Raw genomic sequence first — 19,458 nt, forward strand, 5'->3', positions numbered from 1 at the left:
ATAATATTTATTATCAACTTGCTAATTATGCACCCAAAAAAACATATACAAGTATATAATAATTTGCACCCTAATATAAGTTGTCTTTCTTTGATTTTGGATTTTGGTTTATGCATATCCTATTCCTAAATTATTGGGATTATTTAAAGAAATTTTGTTGCACAATAAATCAACAGTCCAAGAAGAGCCCACCTTAATGTTTCTTGACCTTATTTTAACATATTGTTACTTATTAAGTTATTATATATAGCATTATATCAAGTCAAAAATATCGGAATGGGAATACGTACTCGTAAATTAATTAGATTGGCTTTTATTATACATACTAGGTTAGATCCCGTGCCATGCACGGTAATTTCAATATTTATCATTGGTTTAATACAATTATTTTACTATAAAAATAATATCAAATTGCAAAATAGGATGAAAGTTCAGTAATTACAATTTTTTTGAATTTTTAAAGAAAACAGAGGAAGAAATGCATGCACGACTAATAAAAATAACCATGGATTACATTACAAAGTTATAGATAATATTACATTATTGTATTATATGACTTTGTTCCCGTCATAAAATAAATAAATAAATAAATATATAAATATTTGTTGAATGTGTAAAAATGAATATACTTGCCAAATAGAAAAGAAATATTATTATAAAGTAAGTATTAAATTAAATACTTCTCTAAGAAGCTTTGAAAAAAAAAAAAAAAATCTTTTGGAGGGAAAATTTTTAACCAGGTTATGACAAATGTCATTTCTGGTTTCGCCTTTAGTATAGGTATATTGATATCTGTTTACTTATTACAAAATATCTGTGTATAGTAGCCAAAATAATAAAAATTAGATATTTGAAATGAAACATTTATTGAAAAAAAACAGCAAGACCTTGCATACATGAGATTAATTTAAATATTGTCAAATTTCAATCAAATCTCACAAAATTTTAGGCTTAATCCCCTTATTATAGGTGAAGAGACACATATTGTAACTTTGATTAGTTTCTTACTACTTTCTTTGTCTCAAGATTATTATCACACACATAACTCTACTCAAGGCCTTCTGAATGATTGAACTAAGCTAAGCTGAGCTGAATTGAACTAAACTGAATATATTATGAGAGAAGGAAATTAAAAACTGAACTAAACTGAAATTAAGCTGAAGAGAACAGGCCCTTAATACCTGTTCATCTTAGAGAACAAACTTAATTAGTAAACTTAACACACTTAAGCGTCATGACATGTAGGAGTGCTTGCTCTACTTAAACGCCTCTATAAATAGCCTAGAAAACACAAGAAAAATCGTTAAAGAAGGGTGAAACTAAAGAAAAAGAAAACACTAGTAACAAAAAAAAAAAAAAAAAAATCATAATTAATCAAGAAATTTAATAATTGTACTTCCTCCGTTAAATATCAATTGCAACAAAGAGGTATCATTTGTGAGATATAAAATATTTCTTTATTCAATTATTGAGAAGGTTTTGCATGAGATCGTTTCACTGAGTCCGGTTTATAATGCACACACCCATCTCCTACCCACTGCCACTGCCACTACCACTACCTAGCCACTTGTCGGCGGCCGGCGACCACCCTCCCTCACCTATTCCCCGACGCCGGCGAACCACCCCCTCCCTCTCCGTGTTTATGGTTGTTCAAACATTGATGGAATGGGAATTTCTTCATGAGGCTGCAATTGCTTCAACCTCGAGTTATACTCTTTTGGGGAATTTAGACCTGCAAGCACAAGAGATAGCGCTACGAAAAAAAATAAAGGGCCAACTCTTGCATCAATGTTGCGGAAGAAAGTAACAGCAAAAGATAGATTAGCTCCCTGTTTCAAATATTCTGATCAATATTGTCTAATATCTAATAATGATAAACCAATATCTGACTATTATGATCTAATTTATGACACTTTTAATATAATATTTGATATTTAAAACTTAATATCTTTTTTTTTTGAAACTTAATATCTGATTTTTGACAATTAAGATTTTTTTTTTATGCTTGTATGACCGGACTCACATGAGTCCGTTCTACACAATACTTTCACTTAGGGCCTGTTCTCATTGACTGAACTCAGCTGAAATGAACTGAACTGAACTCAGCTGAACTGAACTGAACTGAACTCAGCTGAACTGAACTAAACTGAACTGAACTCAGATGAACAGAACTGAACAAAATTGAAATGAATATTTTATAAGAAAAGGAAATTAGGAGTTGAACTGAACTGAACTGAGCTGAATTGAACTGAACTTCAACGTAAGAGAACATGCCCTTAATGTTTAATGAGGAAGTATATAACAATATAGTCGTATGTGTTATCAAATCAACAAAAATCAATTCTATTTGCAGATATAATGTACAACTAGTAAAGATAAGAATCATGATTAATAATTTCCAAATTCATGAACTTTGGACCTATTAATCGCACAACATTCACAAATCACAGCTTTAACAAGCAATGAACTAATAATGATAACAAAAAAAAGGTTAGAAAAGAATCCAAGAAATAAAATAATTATAGTCCAACTCCAAATATAAGCAAAATCTACACACATTAAACCAATGAATAGAGCAATTCTGTAGTGAAAGCAAAGTCAAAAAGAATATAAAAAAAAAAGTGAACACCCCCCTAAATATAATAATACGAAAATAGCAGTATTTTGGTTGTAAGAAGAATGTAATTTTCTCTCTCTTCATCAAAAACAAATTCACAAATGATTAATTGCCAGCAAATCACATGCAGTCTCCTTTAGACCCAATTAGACCCCTGTCGGTTGCAGTTGCACCTCCTCTTCCCAGCTCACCTCCTCTTTTTCTCTCTCCTCTTTTACATTTTTTCGTTTTAATTTTGTACTTGTAGAAAAATTAACGTTTATTTTCCACTAAAATTCACTTAAATCTACTCTCTCCATTTCCTTATTAGATGTCTATATATAACATTTATTACTTACACAATAAAGAGAAGTAGACATTTAATTACGGGACGAAGTGAGTACTTATTTTGCCCAAATTTACAAATTATTTATCGTTATAAGAATATCCGTAGAGCTAACTAAATCTTACCCAACACGGCAACGTGATACTCCCTCTATCCCATAATATATGACAAAATCAAATTAGACACAAAAAGCAAATTAGTATCAAGGGTTGCAGACACATAGTTAATCGGGACATTGCAGGTAGACACATTTAACAATACGTTTCGAGTTTCGACCGGTGATTTGTCATTTATACTTATTTGAATACAACATTACAACTACAGACACAACACATTTGCTAGCTTTAAAGCACTATTCACAATCTAGCCATATATATCATGTGAAATCTTATTATCTCAAAACTCTCGATATAGTAATTTGTCAAAAACATACTTTGCATGTAATTACGTGAGTATTAATTTATGTAACATAAGATGTCTATTTTACATAATTACATACATTAATTTCTTTTGGGTGAACACATGTGGAGTACATTTTAGATTTGCATTTTACATGAGTTAAATTTTCAACGTTACAATTTTGTTAAAAAAAAAAAAAAAATCTTTTTCACAACCTCAATTCCTCCTTTTCAAAAAGTTCCACCTCATCACTCATTCACTCCCATACTTCCCACCTTTAAAACCCCTCTCCTACTCTCTCTCCTCACCCTTCACACTTCTTCACACCCCAACAATGAAGAAACAAGACTCCTCCCCTTTCACCGGCGGAGTCACCGGAAAACCCGTCGGAAAACTCCTCCTCTGCTTCGAAACCAAACCAGTTCTCGCCACCCTCTTAACTCTCACCCTTGTTTTACTCCTTTGGAACCTCCAACCTTACTACGACCACCTCCTTTCTCTCTCCTCTTCTTGCCACTGCACTTCATCTCTTCCTCTCAACCACCTCCTCAACACCACCACAACAACAACCGCCGCAAAAACCACCCACTTACTCTCTCTTTCCTCCATTAACAAACCCAGAAACCTCCCTCTTCCGGGTCGACCCAAACCCGAAAACCCAAACCCAGACCCGAACAAAAGAGAGTTCAAACCGTACGGAAATGCCGCTGCACTCTTCGTTCAAATGGGTGCTTATCGTGGAGGACCGGCGACATTCTCCGTCGTCGGATTAGCGTCGAAACCGATCCATGTATACGGTCAACCATGGTACAAATGTGAGTGGGTCCCAAACAATCGAACCCACGAACCTACCCGCGCTAAAGCGTTCAAAATCCTCCCTGATTGGGGTTACGGAAGAGTCTACACTGTCGTCGTCGTAAACTGCACTTTTCCGACGAACCCAAACGTCGATAATTCCGGCGGAAAACTCATTCTCTACGCTTACTACTCACTTTCCCCACGCTTTTTTGAGAAATTTACAGCGCTTGAGGAACTTCCCGGCGCTTATAACAACTCACTCTACACTTCACCACCAAAGCTAGACTACCTCTATTGTGGGTCCTCACTTTACGGCACTTTGAGTGCGTCGAGAATTCGGGAGTGGGTTGCGTACCATGCTTGGCGCTTTGGGGAGAAGTCGCATTTCGTGTTTCATGACGCTGGTGGGGTTTCCGATGAGGTTCGGAAGGTTCTAGAACCGTGGGTGAAGAAGGGGAGAGTGACGATCCAAGATATTAGAGATCAAGATAAATATGATGGGTATTATTATAATCAGTTTTTGGTTGTGAATGATTGTTTACATAGGTATAGATTTGCTGCGAAATGGACGTTTTATTTTGATGTTGATGAGTATATTTACGTACCAAAAGGAAATTCGTTGAAGAATGTTATGAAGGAATTTGATGGGTTTACTCAGATTACTATTGAGCAGAATCCTATGTCTAGTGCTCTTTGCTTCAAGAATGATTCCTCCCAAGATTATTCCAGGTAATTTTTATGTTTTCCTCTTTTAATTTTGATTAATTGTTGGGGTTTTTCTTGATTAATTGTGTGTTTATGTATATGATTAGCTTTTTTGTGATTTTGGGATTTTTTAATAATTAATTGTGGGGTTTTCTGGGTTAATTTTGATTGCTTGTGTATTTTTCTGGGTTAGTTTTGATTAATTTTGAGTTTATTGATTTTTGATTGCTCATGGTTTGATTATTTTATGATTCTGGGTTAATATAATTATGGGTTTGTTTGTTAGTTCTTGGTTTGATTAAGGTTTATTTTGTTTGTTAATAGGGAGGAATTTTGATTAATTATAATTATGGGTTTGATTATGTTAGTTAAATTAATATTTTTGTACTACTCCTTAGTATTGGGAAACATTCTCTGTTGGTTTTGATTGCTAATTAGAGGGGGTTAAATATACTAAATAGATCTGCTGCAATTGAGATGCAGGTGTTTGGTTGATTATTAATTGCTTAGATTTGACCACAGTAGGACTATTGTTTGTTTGTTAGTTAAGGCTCTTAAGCTTGGGCGGTGTATTTTTTATTTGATTATTAGGAGAAGTGCAATTTTCTATTAAGAGATTAATAATACAATAATCGAGCAAATCGTTCTTCTAAGTAATGCAATATTCGCGATGACTAATGTGGCAAAAGTCTAATGGAAAGTGATTCGATGCCCTGATGTTGATGAGTGCATAGTCTTGATATTCTAGTGCATAGTTGAATCCTATCACCGACGAATTTAGTAAGGATACACTGGCTGTTCGGATTAAGTTATAAATGATGTTGAACTACTATGTTTTCTGGTTATTGTTGTCAAATTGATGCTACTCTGTGACACTCTGTCCTCTATGGTTTATGAGTGTTTTAGCTGTAACTTGATCTCCACCTGCCTTTCACTAGCATTTCGCTTCGTTTTTGTCCTTTGATGGTGGTATTGAGAAATTGAGAATCTTAGGAATGGAATATACAAAATTATTGACCATTCTTTTTTGTTGAAAGTGTAAAAAAAAAGGCATCAATGTATGAAGATGTCAAGCTGCCAAGCACTTAGCAGTAAGCACTATTATTTTATTAGTGTCTTGAATAGGAAGCATCATTATGCTGGATCTATTCGCTTTACTTGTGATGGAGGTCAAATTAGATCTATTGTTACCATGGAGTTCGAGCTTAGGAATCATGTGTCTTGGGTGCTAGAGCTCGTGCGTTTATGATGCCAATTTCGGGGTGCATGAGAACTTTGCTCATACTCAATCCATAATATTAAGTATTTAAGCATATGAATCGATGTTGAGAGTTCATTATAAAGATATGTTAAACCCCATGTGGTGGTGCTATGAAAGTTGCACCACTACTTTTCTTTTGTTTCTAGGTAATGAGAATTTACTACAATATGGAAAAGAGGATAAAGAAAGCAACCCTTTTTTTGTTTTAGAAGAAAAGAAATGCTTTCTAAAGTTGAAAGTGGATAACATAATGTTCATTAGAAAATGCATATAGACACAACAAAAGATAAAAAAAAGGATTCAGGACTCATAATGATATTCTTCTTTCACTAGGTGAAGTTCTTTTACTTTTATTTTGTGGTAAAGAGGATTAATTAACATTTTACAGATGGGAATTTACATAATTACTCTGTATAAATGATACAAGTTCCGTGAACAGTTAATGTGTTAAGAACTTAAGATGGTGATTACTGATGAGTAGGTGACAGTGTGACACTAAGGCTTTTGCTAAGCTGTGCTGTGGTTTTTTCTTCGGACATGAGATGGTTTTACAACTGAAAGGCGTTCTAATATAGGTGAACCGATAGCTATTCTAGTTAAGATTTTGGACTTTCTGTGGCTGCTTGACTGCTTTGCTATTTTTTACCTCAATCTTACAATTTAGTTGATGGTACTAACTACTAAGCTGCATAGAAATGTAGGGGGGCATTTTGGAGAGGCAAATTAGACATCTTTGAAATTCGCTCAAATTTCCTCTGTTATCTATAATTGCTGTTATGCTCTAATGCAGTCAACTAAAAAATAAGTTTTTCATGAATGTTTTATGCTTAAAATATTCAAGTGACCCCATATTGATATTGATCCATGTGGTGATCCAATTCTAGAACAATGTTTGTCTCTATGTTTCCTGATTTTATTTTTTATCTATGCCCATACTTTGCTCCCATCTCTATCTTAGAAAGTCTACAACTTTTGGCTGTTGCTCATATTTTGTGGTTTTTATAAATTGCCAGGGAATGGGGTTTCGAGAAACTGCTGTTCAGGGACTGGAGGACTAAAATCCGAAGAGACAGAAAATACGCCATCCAACCTAGGAATGTATTAGCCACCGGCGTTCACATGTCAGAGAACATTGTAGGGAAGTCTCTTCACCACACAGAGGCTAAAATCCGGTACTATCACTACCACAACTCCATCCAAGTCGTAGGTGAGCCATGCCGTGTCTTACTCCCACCTTCGGCCAAGAAAAAGATCACATTTCATGAAAAACTGCCTTACGTTTATGATGACAACATGAAGCAACTTGCCAATACCATAAAGCAATTTGAACATGAAACTCTAGGAACATCCCAGCTCCCTTTATGACATACACCTCAAGTATAGCCATATACGGCTTGATAGTGGGGACCGCGTACATGAATGGTCCTGACTCCTGAGGCTAAGGATGGGCTAACACCGATGTGAAAAGTAGTTGAAATTTCAGACCCATGCTAATTGTGATGTATGGTGAGAAATTGAAGGGGATTTGTTATAGGTGATCATTGATTCATTGTAATGGGAAAAGATATGATGGTGTAAGGATGGTGGGGGGTTAAATGATGTGAAAAGGGGATCCAATTCTTAGGCTATGATAATTGATATAGTAATTAGGTTACTGTAAAGGTAAATTGTCTTTTCTACTTATATTTCTTTGATTTGTTCATTCTTATATGTTTGCTAATACTATAGGGTAAAATGTGTTGTTATAAATATTGTTGTAATTCCTATAGTCAAAGAATGAGATTTTTTTGTAAAGATATAAATGTTGTTAGGATGATAATACTTATTAATACATTACATCATTATTTTCTTTGCTTTTAATATACTTTCAACATAAAAAAGTAAAAGAAGATGGGATTATATATTGAAAGCTTAAAAGAACTTGTAAGGCATATATTGGCTTTTACTTCTTTATGATTTATTTGATGTTAACATGGGTTGGAATCGAATTCTCTAGGTGTATGAGGAAAGAAAGATTGAAAATCTTTGTTGTTTTCTTAAAATTTTGTAAGGTAGATGTGTTGTTTTAATAATGTCTAGTTTTAGGATAATTTCTTTTATTTGACCCATAGTTTTAGGATAATTTCTTAAATTTAAAGTTTACACAAATCTATGTATTGGATTAGCAAACCTAATAGCCTAAATCATACCTTGATAAAAATTAGATTTAAACATCTTATTTCAAAGAGTAAAGTTCTTATTGTGTAAAACTAGTATCACAACAATTTAATTTGCTATTGCTATACTTTCTTACCAAAGCCAAAGAAGATAAGGATGGTGGAGGCATATTTTGGCGCTAATTTGCGGTGCAACCTCCTTTTTCTTCTTCTTCCTTCGTTTTTTTAAAGGGATAACTTTTGCAAACAAAGAATGGACTTTTCTAGGTGTTTGAGGAAATAATGATTGAAAGACTAGCCGACAATAGTTTTACTAGTATTAGGTCGTATTAACTAGACATCCCTTTCTTACTACCCAATTCGTGTCTAATATCATTAACAACAATAACTACTTGCATATGCATGTATATAATGTACGGGTATTAATTTCCTACCATTGTCTTTCACAAGTTACAAGTCTTACAACATAAAAGCCTCGACCTTTGCATATATATCACAAAATACTTTACATAATTTCTTTCATTCAAGCATAACCTTAAAGTTTATTTTTTAAAATAATATATGGTAACATTAGACAACGTATTACCTTTAGAGCTTTCAGATTAAACAACCAATCAAAGAAATCCTATCAAATAATTATGCCCTTTAACCAAACAATAACTCTGTTCCCTTCCTTAATTCCTTTCCACTTTCCAGGTACTAATTTAACGTTAAAAATCCAAATCAAGCTGTTAATGCGCGTTATATCACAATAATAATTTAGAGCATGGTTTAATTTGTCCAATTCCTAAGTTGGGTGTAATAGTTTTGGTTCACACTAAGACCCCAAAACATGAAGAAATTAGCTGTTAACAACTAGAAAAACCGAGTGGCTATCTAGCGAATATAAGGTAGCATGATACCATCATTGATAATACGATATTATAAATGTGGGCCATATAATACCAATTATGGTATGTGTTTGTTGGACTTGTCGACTTCAAATCATGTGGGCTCAACTCTGCTTCATATATGAGGTCCAGATCCGCTTAACTCTAGGCGTATCTTTGATTATACCAAAAAGCTTCCATCTTCTTTGTTCTTTACTAACGACTTTTTAATCTCTAACTCTCACCGTCCATTTGGAATTTTTGGTAATTATAAGACCCTTGCCGTTTTTGTTAGGGTTCTAGCTTGATAATCTGAAGGCTACTAGATTCTAACTAATTCTTCAAAGTTTGGTTATACTTTGAGTAGACCGTGACTAAAGGGCTTTGGTTGCGATTGCAGCAGGAATCGAACAACATTTGCACTCATTTGAATGAACCTCCAAATCCATTATAACCAACTGAGCTACATAGTACATATTATCTCTATATGCATGTCAAAATATTTAATACAAAAATCAAAGAAGTGGTCACGGTCTACCTCAGCCCCCCCTTGATTCCGCCTCTGTGTGCCAAACCCATGTGTCTTCGGTTTGATTAGGACTAAGTTGCCTAACTCCTAATCTAGCCAACTAGCTATTGGCTCGCATATGGAGCAAGTCGTGTTTATCGTTCCATGCCATGTCATGTCATATTTATGTGCACTTTTTTGCGCAAGTTTTCGTTATATTGCCTTCAATTCTTTTCTGTCTTTCCAAAATAAGACAACAAATTCAAGTCGCACAACTCACAAGCCACAACCGACACATACATTAACGTGTAATATTTTGTTCGTGGTGGCCGTGTTGTGCGCCAGTGTCCATCTTTACTCTAGACTAAGAGTTAAGTTTGTACAAGTGTATCACCGTATCATGACAATTAGTCCAAACAATTGAGGTGATGTTGACGGTAGTTATGTTAGTGAAAGCAAACGGCACAGGTTGATCTATGGCAAAATTTATGTTATTGAAATCATACGACACTAATTGTGGAAAATTCAACATCAAATTTGGCCCCGATATTTAATACATTGTTTGTTTGATTGTTAAAGTCGACATTCCAATAATTAACGTTGCATATGCGTACAAATTTTGATGTCGACTTGTGTATATCATGGCCGTTATCTTATTTGTGTCATTTTATGTTACATTAAAAGTTATACTACCATTGTTTCATATTATTTGCAACAAAGAAATATGTTATGTCTCACAAATAATAACCCTATGTTGTAAATAATACGAACGCATGTAGTAGATTAAGTTAACTCATTTATATATTGACAATTGTACAATGTGTGCATTCGGTATATCTGCAACTCTATCTCCAATTCTTAGTGCAACTCACAAGAATCGACCCGTGCACTAGTTATAAATAGTGTTGTCAAATTTCAAACCGAAACCGTTTAACTGTCCGAAACCGACCGACCCAAATGAGAACCGAACCGATTAAAAACCGAATTTTTTGGAACCGAAAACCGACCCGAACCGTATTTTAGTAAACCCGAAACCGAATCGACCCGAGTAATGGTAAACCGTTTAAGAACCGAACCCGTTAACAAACCGAACCGAATATAAACCGAACTGAATGAAAACCGAACCGAAAGAGAACCGAACCGTATCTAAACCGAAACCGGTTCCAACCCGAAACCGTTTAAACTGGAAAAAAAACCGATTACACCGAACCGTTAGCAAACTGCTACCCGTTTGCACCGAACCATTTAAAAACCGAACTGATTGTAAACCGAACTGGTTATAAACCGAACCGTTTATGAACCAAACCGCTTCTAAATCGAACCGTTTACAAACCGTTAGTAATCAAAACTTATGAAGAGTGATGAAGAAACACAAATTCCATATAATGCTAGACACTTTGAGTTGTGTCTCTGATATCTTGAATCTAGATAAGCGCGTCTATGAGACTATGAGCATGTCAGAATTTTGAGATAATGCTTTATAATGGATGAAAAGCCTGCTGAAAGACCCTTAACATTCCCTTCAGACTGAAAATCTGTCTTGCTGGTAGAGGTATGTTGAGTCCTTTGTACCATTTGCCTATCAAAGATCATCATCTTCATACCTTTTGCAAAGACGCTGCTAGCTTAAAATATTTTCTTCATACCTTACTTTTTTTCATTTGCTAGTTGAAAGTTGCAACCAGTCTACATTTTACTTGCCATAGCTCTACAAATTATGTCATATTTCTATTTTTTATTGCTTCACAGATTATGTACTTAGTGATTTGCTTCTTCTTATATTCTGTCTTTTAGGAATCTTTTTCCTTTGTTTGCTCATTCAAGTTGAAAAACAATATATTATTTGAAGGGTTGATCATTTTTAAATGGAATATGTACCCGAGTGGTAAAAGGACTACATAAAGCCAATTGCAAATGCCATATTGAGAAACACAAATTCACATTATGCAAATTTCAAATGCTTCAAATAGAAGGGGGTAAAAAAGATAAAAAAAAAATACATATTAAGGGCACATCCATAACACCAGATTTGATAAAATTAACCAAAGATAGTCAAGTTACTCAAGTTCATAACATATTGTTCCCAGGGGAGGAGGTGGAAAATAATGGTTAATTACTCACATGAAACTCATTGAATTGCATTGTGCTATTTTGCTACAAGCATATATGAAGTCTAACAAAGTCCTAAAACTGTAGACATGGCAGCAGCAGAACATCATACAAGCAGAACAGCCGAACAGCAAAGACACAGCAGAACAACAGAGACACAGCAGCAGGGCCAACAGCAGACATGGTAGAACAACAGACAAGCAGAACAGCAGCAGCAGAACAGCAGAACAGCAGAGCAGCAGTACACCTTAAGCCACTCTGACCACAAATAGCCTAACCACTTAACCGGACATACTAAAGCACGGCTAAGGATGAAAATGTAAAATACAGGCAAGAACAAGTCAAATCTGAACAAAGATCTAATAAATCTGATGAGGCCTACCAAATACAGCTGAGTAAAGGTTGAAACTTGAAGCAGATAAATAGTATAAGCCTATAAGGACCTCATCAACATCATAACTAGGGGATGATTCTAACTAAGCCAGAGAAAGGCAACAATGATTGACATAGGACCCATAATATAAACTCTACCAGGCAATGTCGGCATGTGCTTTAACTTTGCAAAATGAAGTGATTTCACAAAAAGGATTTTACAAATTATCTCAGAAGTGAAGTGATAAAAATCTCCAAATACTACGTACGTTTATACTCTGTTTACTTTCTACAAGATGAAGTGTTCCCAAGATAAGATTTCGTGGCAATTGTGAAGAAACAGGATTAAATATTCCAGTTAGCATACAACAAATCAAAGCAGGGTATTCAACCTTTGGTCCAAAAATTACTGATTTTAATAGGTTTCTTAGTTTCTGCATAGTAAAGATATCAAAGCTATTCTTATTGCAGGGTATTCTTACAGTTTGTCAAAGATATACCAAAGCTTCACAATTACATATACTTCTAAACAGAAGATATCATCATTCCTTATAAACAAAACCCATGCATTACAACTTTAAGAATAATTATAATTAGCTATGTTACTATCATATTATAAATTAAAATTAATATTACAACTTTAAGAATAATTATAATTAGCTATGTTACTATCAAACTAACAAATCCCAATTCCTACATGGATGAGGTCGGCTGCATAAACCAAGAATATACTCCATACCTTCAATAGTTGGCATATGCCAAGATTAATGAAGATAACAGCACAAAGCAAATTCAGTAGAATTAAGCTTTTCTTGAATGTTTATAATAAGCAAATAACAACTTCCATCTCAAAACATTTACTATCTTCTCATTCAAATCATCGAATAAGCCAACAAAATCGACCAGCTAAATAAATCTAAATCAATGAAATAACACAACCATCAACAACAAATATCATTAAAATATCATTATAACCCTAAAAACCAATTCTTTAAACAATATACAGTAACAATTAAAAAAAACAACACCAATTCATACCATGATACCAACAACACATATCAATTAAAATCTAGAGAGAGAGAGACGCCGTGTATATATCATACCTGAATTTGGAGCAATTAGGGCAGCAAACACCAATGACTCCGTGAATGAGAGGCGCCAGGACAACTTCAGAATAAGGACAACAAACACCGTGAATGAGAGGCCGTGAGGATGAGACGGAGAGGTGATGAGACGGAGAGGCGCTTAGCCGTGAGAAGGAGAGGCGCTGTGAGGATGAGTGGTAAGGTGAGAGTGGTAAAGTGAGAGTGAGAGTGAAAGGGTTTCAAAAGGGTGAGAGTGGTTTCATGTAAATCTAACCATTGATTTTTTTAATCTATGGTTCAGATTGGTGATCCATGTGTGTTGTGGGAGAAAGAATCTAACCATTGATTTTTTTAATCTATGGTTGAGAATGGTGATCCATGTGTGTTGTGGGAGAAAGAATCTAACCATTGATTTTTTAATCAATGGTTGAGAGTGGTGATCCGTGTGTGTTTGTGTGTTGTACATTCATCTACAAAAATATTATTCCTTCAATTCTTTAGTATTTTTTTGCCCCATTTGATCGGGATCAGTGCCCAAGACACGTATTAAAACATCTACTAGTATATCTTTATTTTTATACACGTAAAAATTATAAAAACGTTATATTAATAAAATGTATAAATAGATTAATTTAAAAAGATCACTAATGAGCTACTTCGTATAACTTTGTAGTTTGTACTAATACATACGAATAACGATGATACGAATATTTATCTATGAGATATTGAGATGGTTAGATACCACGTGTTAATAATGTGTAGTACATATGATCGATTGAACTGATCAATATGACCTTGTTAATTAGTCATTAGTGTTTTCTTTCATTATACAAATCAAAGCACTTTGTAATATCTTCATAATTTCATGAAAATATATAATGATAAACGAGTCATAATTATCAGTCTTGTTGACTAATCAAGTATCGAATTACCAAATTGCAAATTTCCATTTCACAAGAAGTCAAGAACTCATCAAGTCATGATTATGATTGTATGCGTAGTATATAAATGATTAAATAAGAAGCATATAATAACCTAATTGACTAATTGTATAACAATAATACATTAATACACTAATTCTTATAATCTACTTCGTAATAAACTAGTAAGATCAGTATGACTAAACTTGAAACAGAACATAATATGTATTTATAAAATAAATGAGAATTTGTTTATAATATGTTGCCTAAATATGAAATGATTCGCGACTTGCCGACTTTATTTAAAACTTGTGAACGCAAAAGGTTAGCAAGTACTATCAAATTTCAAACCAAAGCCATTTAACTGCCCGAATCCAAACAACTCGATAAACAATTTATTTTTTGAAACCGAAAACCGACCCGAACCGTAATTTAGTAAACTTGAAATGGAACCGATATGAATAACGTTAAAGTGGTTAAACCATCGAAGAACCGAACCAATTATAAATTGAACCGAAAAAGAACCGAACCAGTTAAAAACCGAACCGAAAAAGATCCGAACCAGTTATAAACCGAACCAAAAAAGAACCGAACTGTTTTTAACCCGAAACCGTTTCCAACCCGAAACTGTGTGAACCGGGATAAAAACCGTTTACACCGCACCGTTAACAAACCGCAACCCGCCTGCACCGAATCGTTTACTACCCGGACTGTTTACAACCCGAACCGAATTAAAACCGCTTAAGAATAAACCGAAACCGAATCGAACCGATAACTATTTAAACCGAACCAAAACCGACCCGCGAGACAATTAAACCGATTCCAAACCGACCCGATTAACTACCGAACCGATTTCAAACCGAACCGAAACCGAACTGTCAAACCGTTTTGACAGTGCTAGTTATAAAGGTATATTCTTTTGCTATATATGAATCATTGCTAGTCTCCTATATAGTCCTACAATTAAAATTGAATATAGAATGTCCTAACTTTCTTGTATCATTAAGTAAAGTTGTTTCCCAAGAAAAAGAAAGGAGTATAGCTTCATGTTGGAATGGACGATATGGATCACAAACACACTATGAATGCTCATGTAGAATAAGAGCTAGCTTCTTTCACTTTCTTCGTCTCCAAACAATAGTCTCATCCTTTGTTTTTTGCATGAGTTTTGGAAGGTATATATATTGAATCATCGAAGGTGCTATAAGAAGGCTAAACAACTTAGAAAGAATGTAAGCTAAAGTCCATGCACTTTGTAAGTACTAAAGAATAACATTTCCTATAGTCTTGCAAATATATAATATTTTGCATTATTATTAATAGGAAGGAAAATGATCATGGAAAACCAAAACAATGGTCACTAGGCAATTAGGCAAAGAAAGCAAATAAGATTTGTGAAGGATAAATAATGTAGACGAGATTTAATAATCTCAAGTACTAGGAACCATCCTAAAACTTTGATCAACTAAGCTAGTTAACATCCTCTAAAAAAGGATAATCAGTATAACCTAAAATAGGATCATGAGAATAAAACGTAGTCCTGTCATACTTATTTAATGGTGCATCAATCTTCAACCTATGCACTAAATCAGGATTAGAGATAAAAAGACGTCCAAAAGCAACCAAATCAGCATCCCCTTGAGCCAAGGCTTCCATCCCAAGCTCCTTAGTATACCCACCACTACTCACAAAACTCCCTTCATATGCATCCCTTAATTTCCTCAACAATTGTGCATCTGCTTCGGCTTCTTTGGCTGGCTTATCAACCACGCCTTGGGCCGTGAACCGGGGTTGGGTTACATGGAGGTACGCGAGTTTTGATCCCAAGTCCGACTGTAGCTTGTTGAGTCCATTGACAATGGCTAGGCCTAGTGCTAGTGGGTTAGAATCAAGGGCATCAAAGTGATCTATGGCTGGTGAGATCCTCACTGCCACTTTCTCGGCTCCTATGGCTTCTACAACGGCTTGCACCACTTGCATTAGGAACCTTGTTCTGTTTTCCAATGGACCACCATATTCGTCGGTTCGATCATTGATTGCATCCTTGAGAAATTGGTCTATTAGGTAACCATGTGCTCCATGTATCTCCACTCCATTAAAACCTACATTAAATATTCAAAATCACAATTAATGTTAAGACGGAACCTAACTAGTACCGATAAGGTCTTGTTCTCTTCGAATTATTTAAGCTGAATTGAAATTATTTTTGTTGACTTGAAATTTTTTACTAAACTTGAATTATTTTTACTGAATTGAAATTATTTGAATAGAGAGTATACATACCAGCATGAATGGCGTTGAGAGCTGCTTGGCGATAGTGTTCCACAACCTCTAATATTTGAGGTTGAGTCAAAGCTTGGGGTCGGGTGCATTTTTCGTGTGAACCATCGGGCATCAATATACGCCACCTATCCGATAATATTTTGTTTGTTGATGATATTGGAGCTCCTCCCTTAGGTTGGTACACTACATCAAACAATCATACATAACGTAGAGAGTATGAGTCAAAGACGCCCCTATGATATGATACAATTTACAAGGTATGGAGTTTTCCTTATATATTGTCTGTTATTACTCCGTAATTTCATTATTTTCATACGAGTATTACATTTGAAAAATCACACTTGCAGAATGAAATTCTTGACATGAACTTGACACGTTATCAAATTAAGATATTTATTATTTGTGTGTACGTATAGAATAAGCAAGATTATAAAGTTGAAGTTGTAATGTACAAAGATGTGGTTAATAAATTTTACATACCACGGAGTACAATTTTTTTTTTTTTTTTGACGGGGAGTACAATTTTTTTACAAAAAAGTACATGGGCACGTCTTCGTGATGAACATTTAAAACTCAATTGTAGAGGATTATAGGTAGTTACCTTGGTTAGAAACTCGACCAACATGCCACAATTGAGAGAAAAAGATAGCACCCTTAGCATGAACCGAGTCTACTATTTTCTTCCAAGCTTCCACTTGTTGTTCTGTGTAGATTCCTGGGCAATGCGCGAACCTATGGAAAAATTGCAGAAATTTTAGGAGCAGAGTTTTTTTTTTTTTTTTTTTTTTTTTTTTTTTTTTTTTTTTTTTTTTTTTTTTTAATACTCATACAAAGTAATTTTTTAGGATCAAAAGAACATATTCCTAAAAAAAAGGTGATATATTTTTTTAAGATATGTGCGTATTTTTTATAAATAAATTAAATGTCTATATTCCTTGAATTAAATGTGTAATTTTTTTAACACAAAGATGATGTGTATATTTTTTTTTGAGTAGAATACGAGTATTTCTACTTCTCATGAAATCCAATAATAATTGCCATTCAAAAAAATTATGTACATAGAAAATTTTCCATCCAATTTTTGAAAACAAAGTATGCATAAGTGCATCCATCCTCATCCTCGTTTTCATTATATCATTATACGAAGTAATAGATATAGGTTGATTAGTTTCTTGTAAACTTGTCAATTTAAATGTAAAACTGTAAAAGTGTTGAGAAGTGTCCAAAGTTGAATTGTGTTTATTTTATAAGGTTAAGGGACTACGTTACTCTCTTTATTATCACATGGTTTTGAGTACAATTAATTACTTACCCTCCGGCAGTTTGGGAGATAAGAGTGCCTTCAGTTATAAGCAAGCCACCGGAAGTGGATCGTTGGGTGTAATACTTCTCTAGTGCTTCATTTGGCATTTCATCTATTGCCCGACATCTAGTCATCGGTGCCAATACAATCCTGTATCAATATTGATAAAATTTGCTTAATATAATTAGATCATATAATATGATGAAAGTATAAATCAGGGCGAATGTTACAAGATTCATATATATCTTTTCTATAAATCATCAAATAAAGTTGGTTAAAGTACAATATACAGAGATACAGTGTATAAGTCAAAATATTGAAAGTAAGGTGAAGTATACTCGAGCCTACATTACAGATGATTGTAAAAACGATGTGAAGTAGCATAAGAAACAAACCTGTGAGACAGATTGAAATTACCCAATTGGTAAGGAGTAAAAAGATCATCTTTCATACATTTGATGCTCATATTCATACCCATCCTTGCTGCAACCATCTTTCTTAGCTTCCCTCTTTTCTGTTTTTATTAATTTTTGTTTTTTCAATCTTGTTTCTTTGATGAAATAAACATCAAGATTTATATAAAAACTTTAACGTGTGAAATGTGAATGTAGGCACCGACTTTGATGGAGTTGTAGATCAAACTATGATTAAACAATTACTTAATTTACTAAACAACTAGTTAGATCATTTCATAGTACAAAGTATGGAGTATTTTAGTTCCTTAAAAAATTAATAGTTACGTAAAAAATTAATTGCGCGTCTTGTAAGGACAATAATGTATGAATTTTATACTTTTATTTAGTAGACAGCACAGTTTAGCTAGTGTAATTTACTAATTTTTGTACATTTATCACGTTGCTAAATTTTTAGTCTTTTTTTAATCTACTTGATCTAACAATTGATCTCATCCAATCACAATGCGTTAATTTAATCGTGTTTCAATCAGAGTGGATGGTCAACTATTCTAACACTGATACTCTGTAGTCTATATTATTTAATTATAATTGTAGTTTAGTTTAGCTTTGTTTAACTTTATTCAAATTTTTAGGAGGTATCTATAAGTTACTTCGTACGAGTATGACTTATGAGCAATACCTTAATATCATACTACGTACGGTTTAAGCGATTGAGCAAGTGCATGTTACTACAATCAAGCTAAGCTTGGTATAATGGAAAGGAGAGCACTTTCCAACCATGAGGTTGGAGTTCAATCCCCACTAGTGACAATTTGGGGGAGTGAGATTCCCTTATCTTTCCCCCCACTCTTTCAAATTGTCTAGCAAGCTAACTCGAGCCGGAAGGACCTGTGACTCTGTGAGAGATGTCTGCCGGTAGGGTCCTTCCCATACCAACCAAAAAAAAAAGTGCATAATAATATTACTCCGTATTATACTAGTACTTCATTACCACAAAGTATTATTATTGTTTTTTTTTTTTTTAAAACAAATAGTATTTACATTGTCTTAGTTGTTACTCGATTCTTATTTATATGATTTGAAATTTAGTTAAATAATCAAAATAATCTTTCGTAAGGAAAAGTTGGGTTGGGAATGGGAGATAATTAGTCAGCCTCTTTATTTTTCTACGTGGGACAATTAAGCCTTTTTTTAAAAAATGCTCACCCAATTTTTATACACTTTATTCGCGGAGAACAATTATTTTCAAATTAATACAAAAAAAAATTAATACATACTACAGGTAATTCAAATTCGATTAAAATTAGACCCTAATTAAACCTATGGGGATTC

General features: G+C 34.0%; 2 protein-coding genes across 2 annotated transcripts; one reads left to right on the plus strand and one right to left on the minus strand.

Moving 5' to 3' along the window:
- The first annotated feature begins 3,604 nt into the window (after positions 1-3,604).
- On the plus strand, positions 3,605-7,934 carry LOC145612102 (galactan beta-1,4-galactosyltransferase GALS1-like). The gene is made up of 2 exons (XM_081667472.1): positions 3,605-4,868; positions 7,119-7,934. The coding sequence occupies exons 1-2, from the start codon at positions 3,676-3,678 to the stop codon at positions 7,468-7,470; spliced, it is 1,545 nt and encodes a 514-aa protein (XP_081523598.1). The 5' UTR covers positions 3,605-3,675; the 3' UTR covers positions 7,471-7,934.
- A 7,660-nt stretch (positions 7,935-15,594) lies between these two features.
- On the minus strand, positions 15,595-18,203 carry LOC145610504 (12-oxophytodienoate reductase 3-like). Its single transcript, XM_081665830.1, has 5 exons — positions 18,106-18,203; positions 17,720-17,860; positions 17,009-17,139; positions 16,408-16,590; positions 15,595-16,226 (listed from the first exon to the last, which is right to left on the minus strand). The coding sequence occupies exons 1-5, from the start codon at positions 18,201-18,203 to the stop codon at positions 15,595-15,597; spliced, it is 1,185 nt and encodes a 394-aa protein (XP_081521956.1).
- Positions 18,204-19,458: the final 1,255 nt, after the last annotated feature.

The sequence above is a fragment of the Chenopodium album genome, chromosome 24 (genome assembly GCF_948465745.1).
Source record: "Chenopodium album chromosome 24, dcCheAlbu1.1, whole genome shotgun sequence".
NCBI lineage: Eukaryota > Viridiplantae > Streptophyta > Magnoliopsida > Caryophyllales > Amaranthaceae > Chenopodium > Chenopodium album.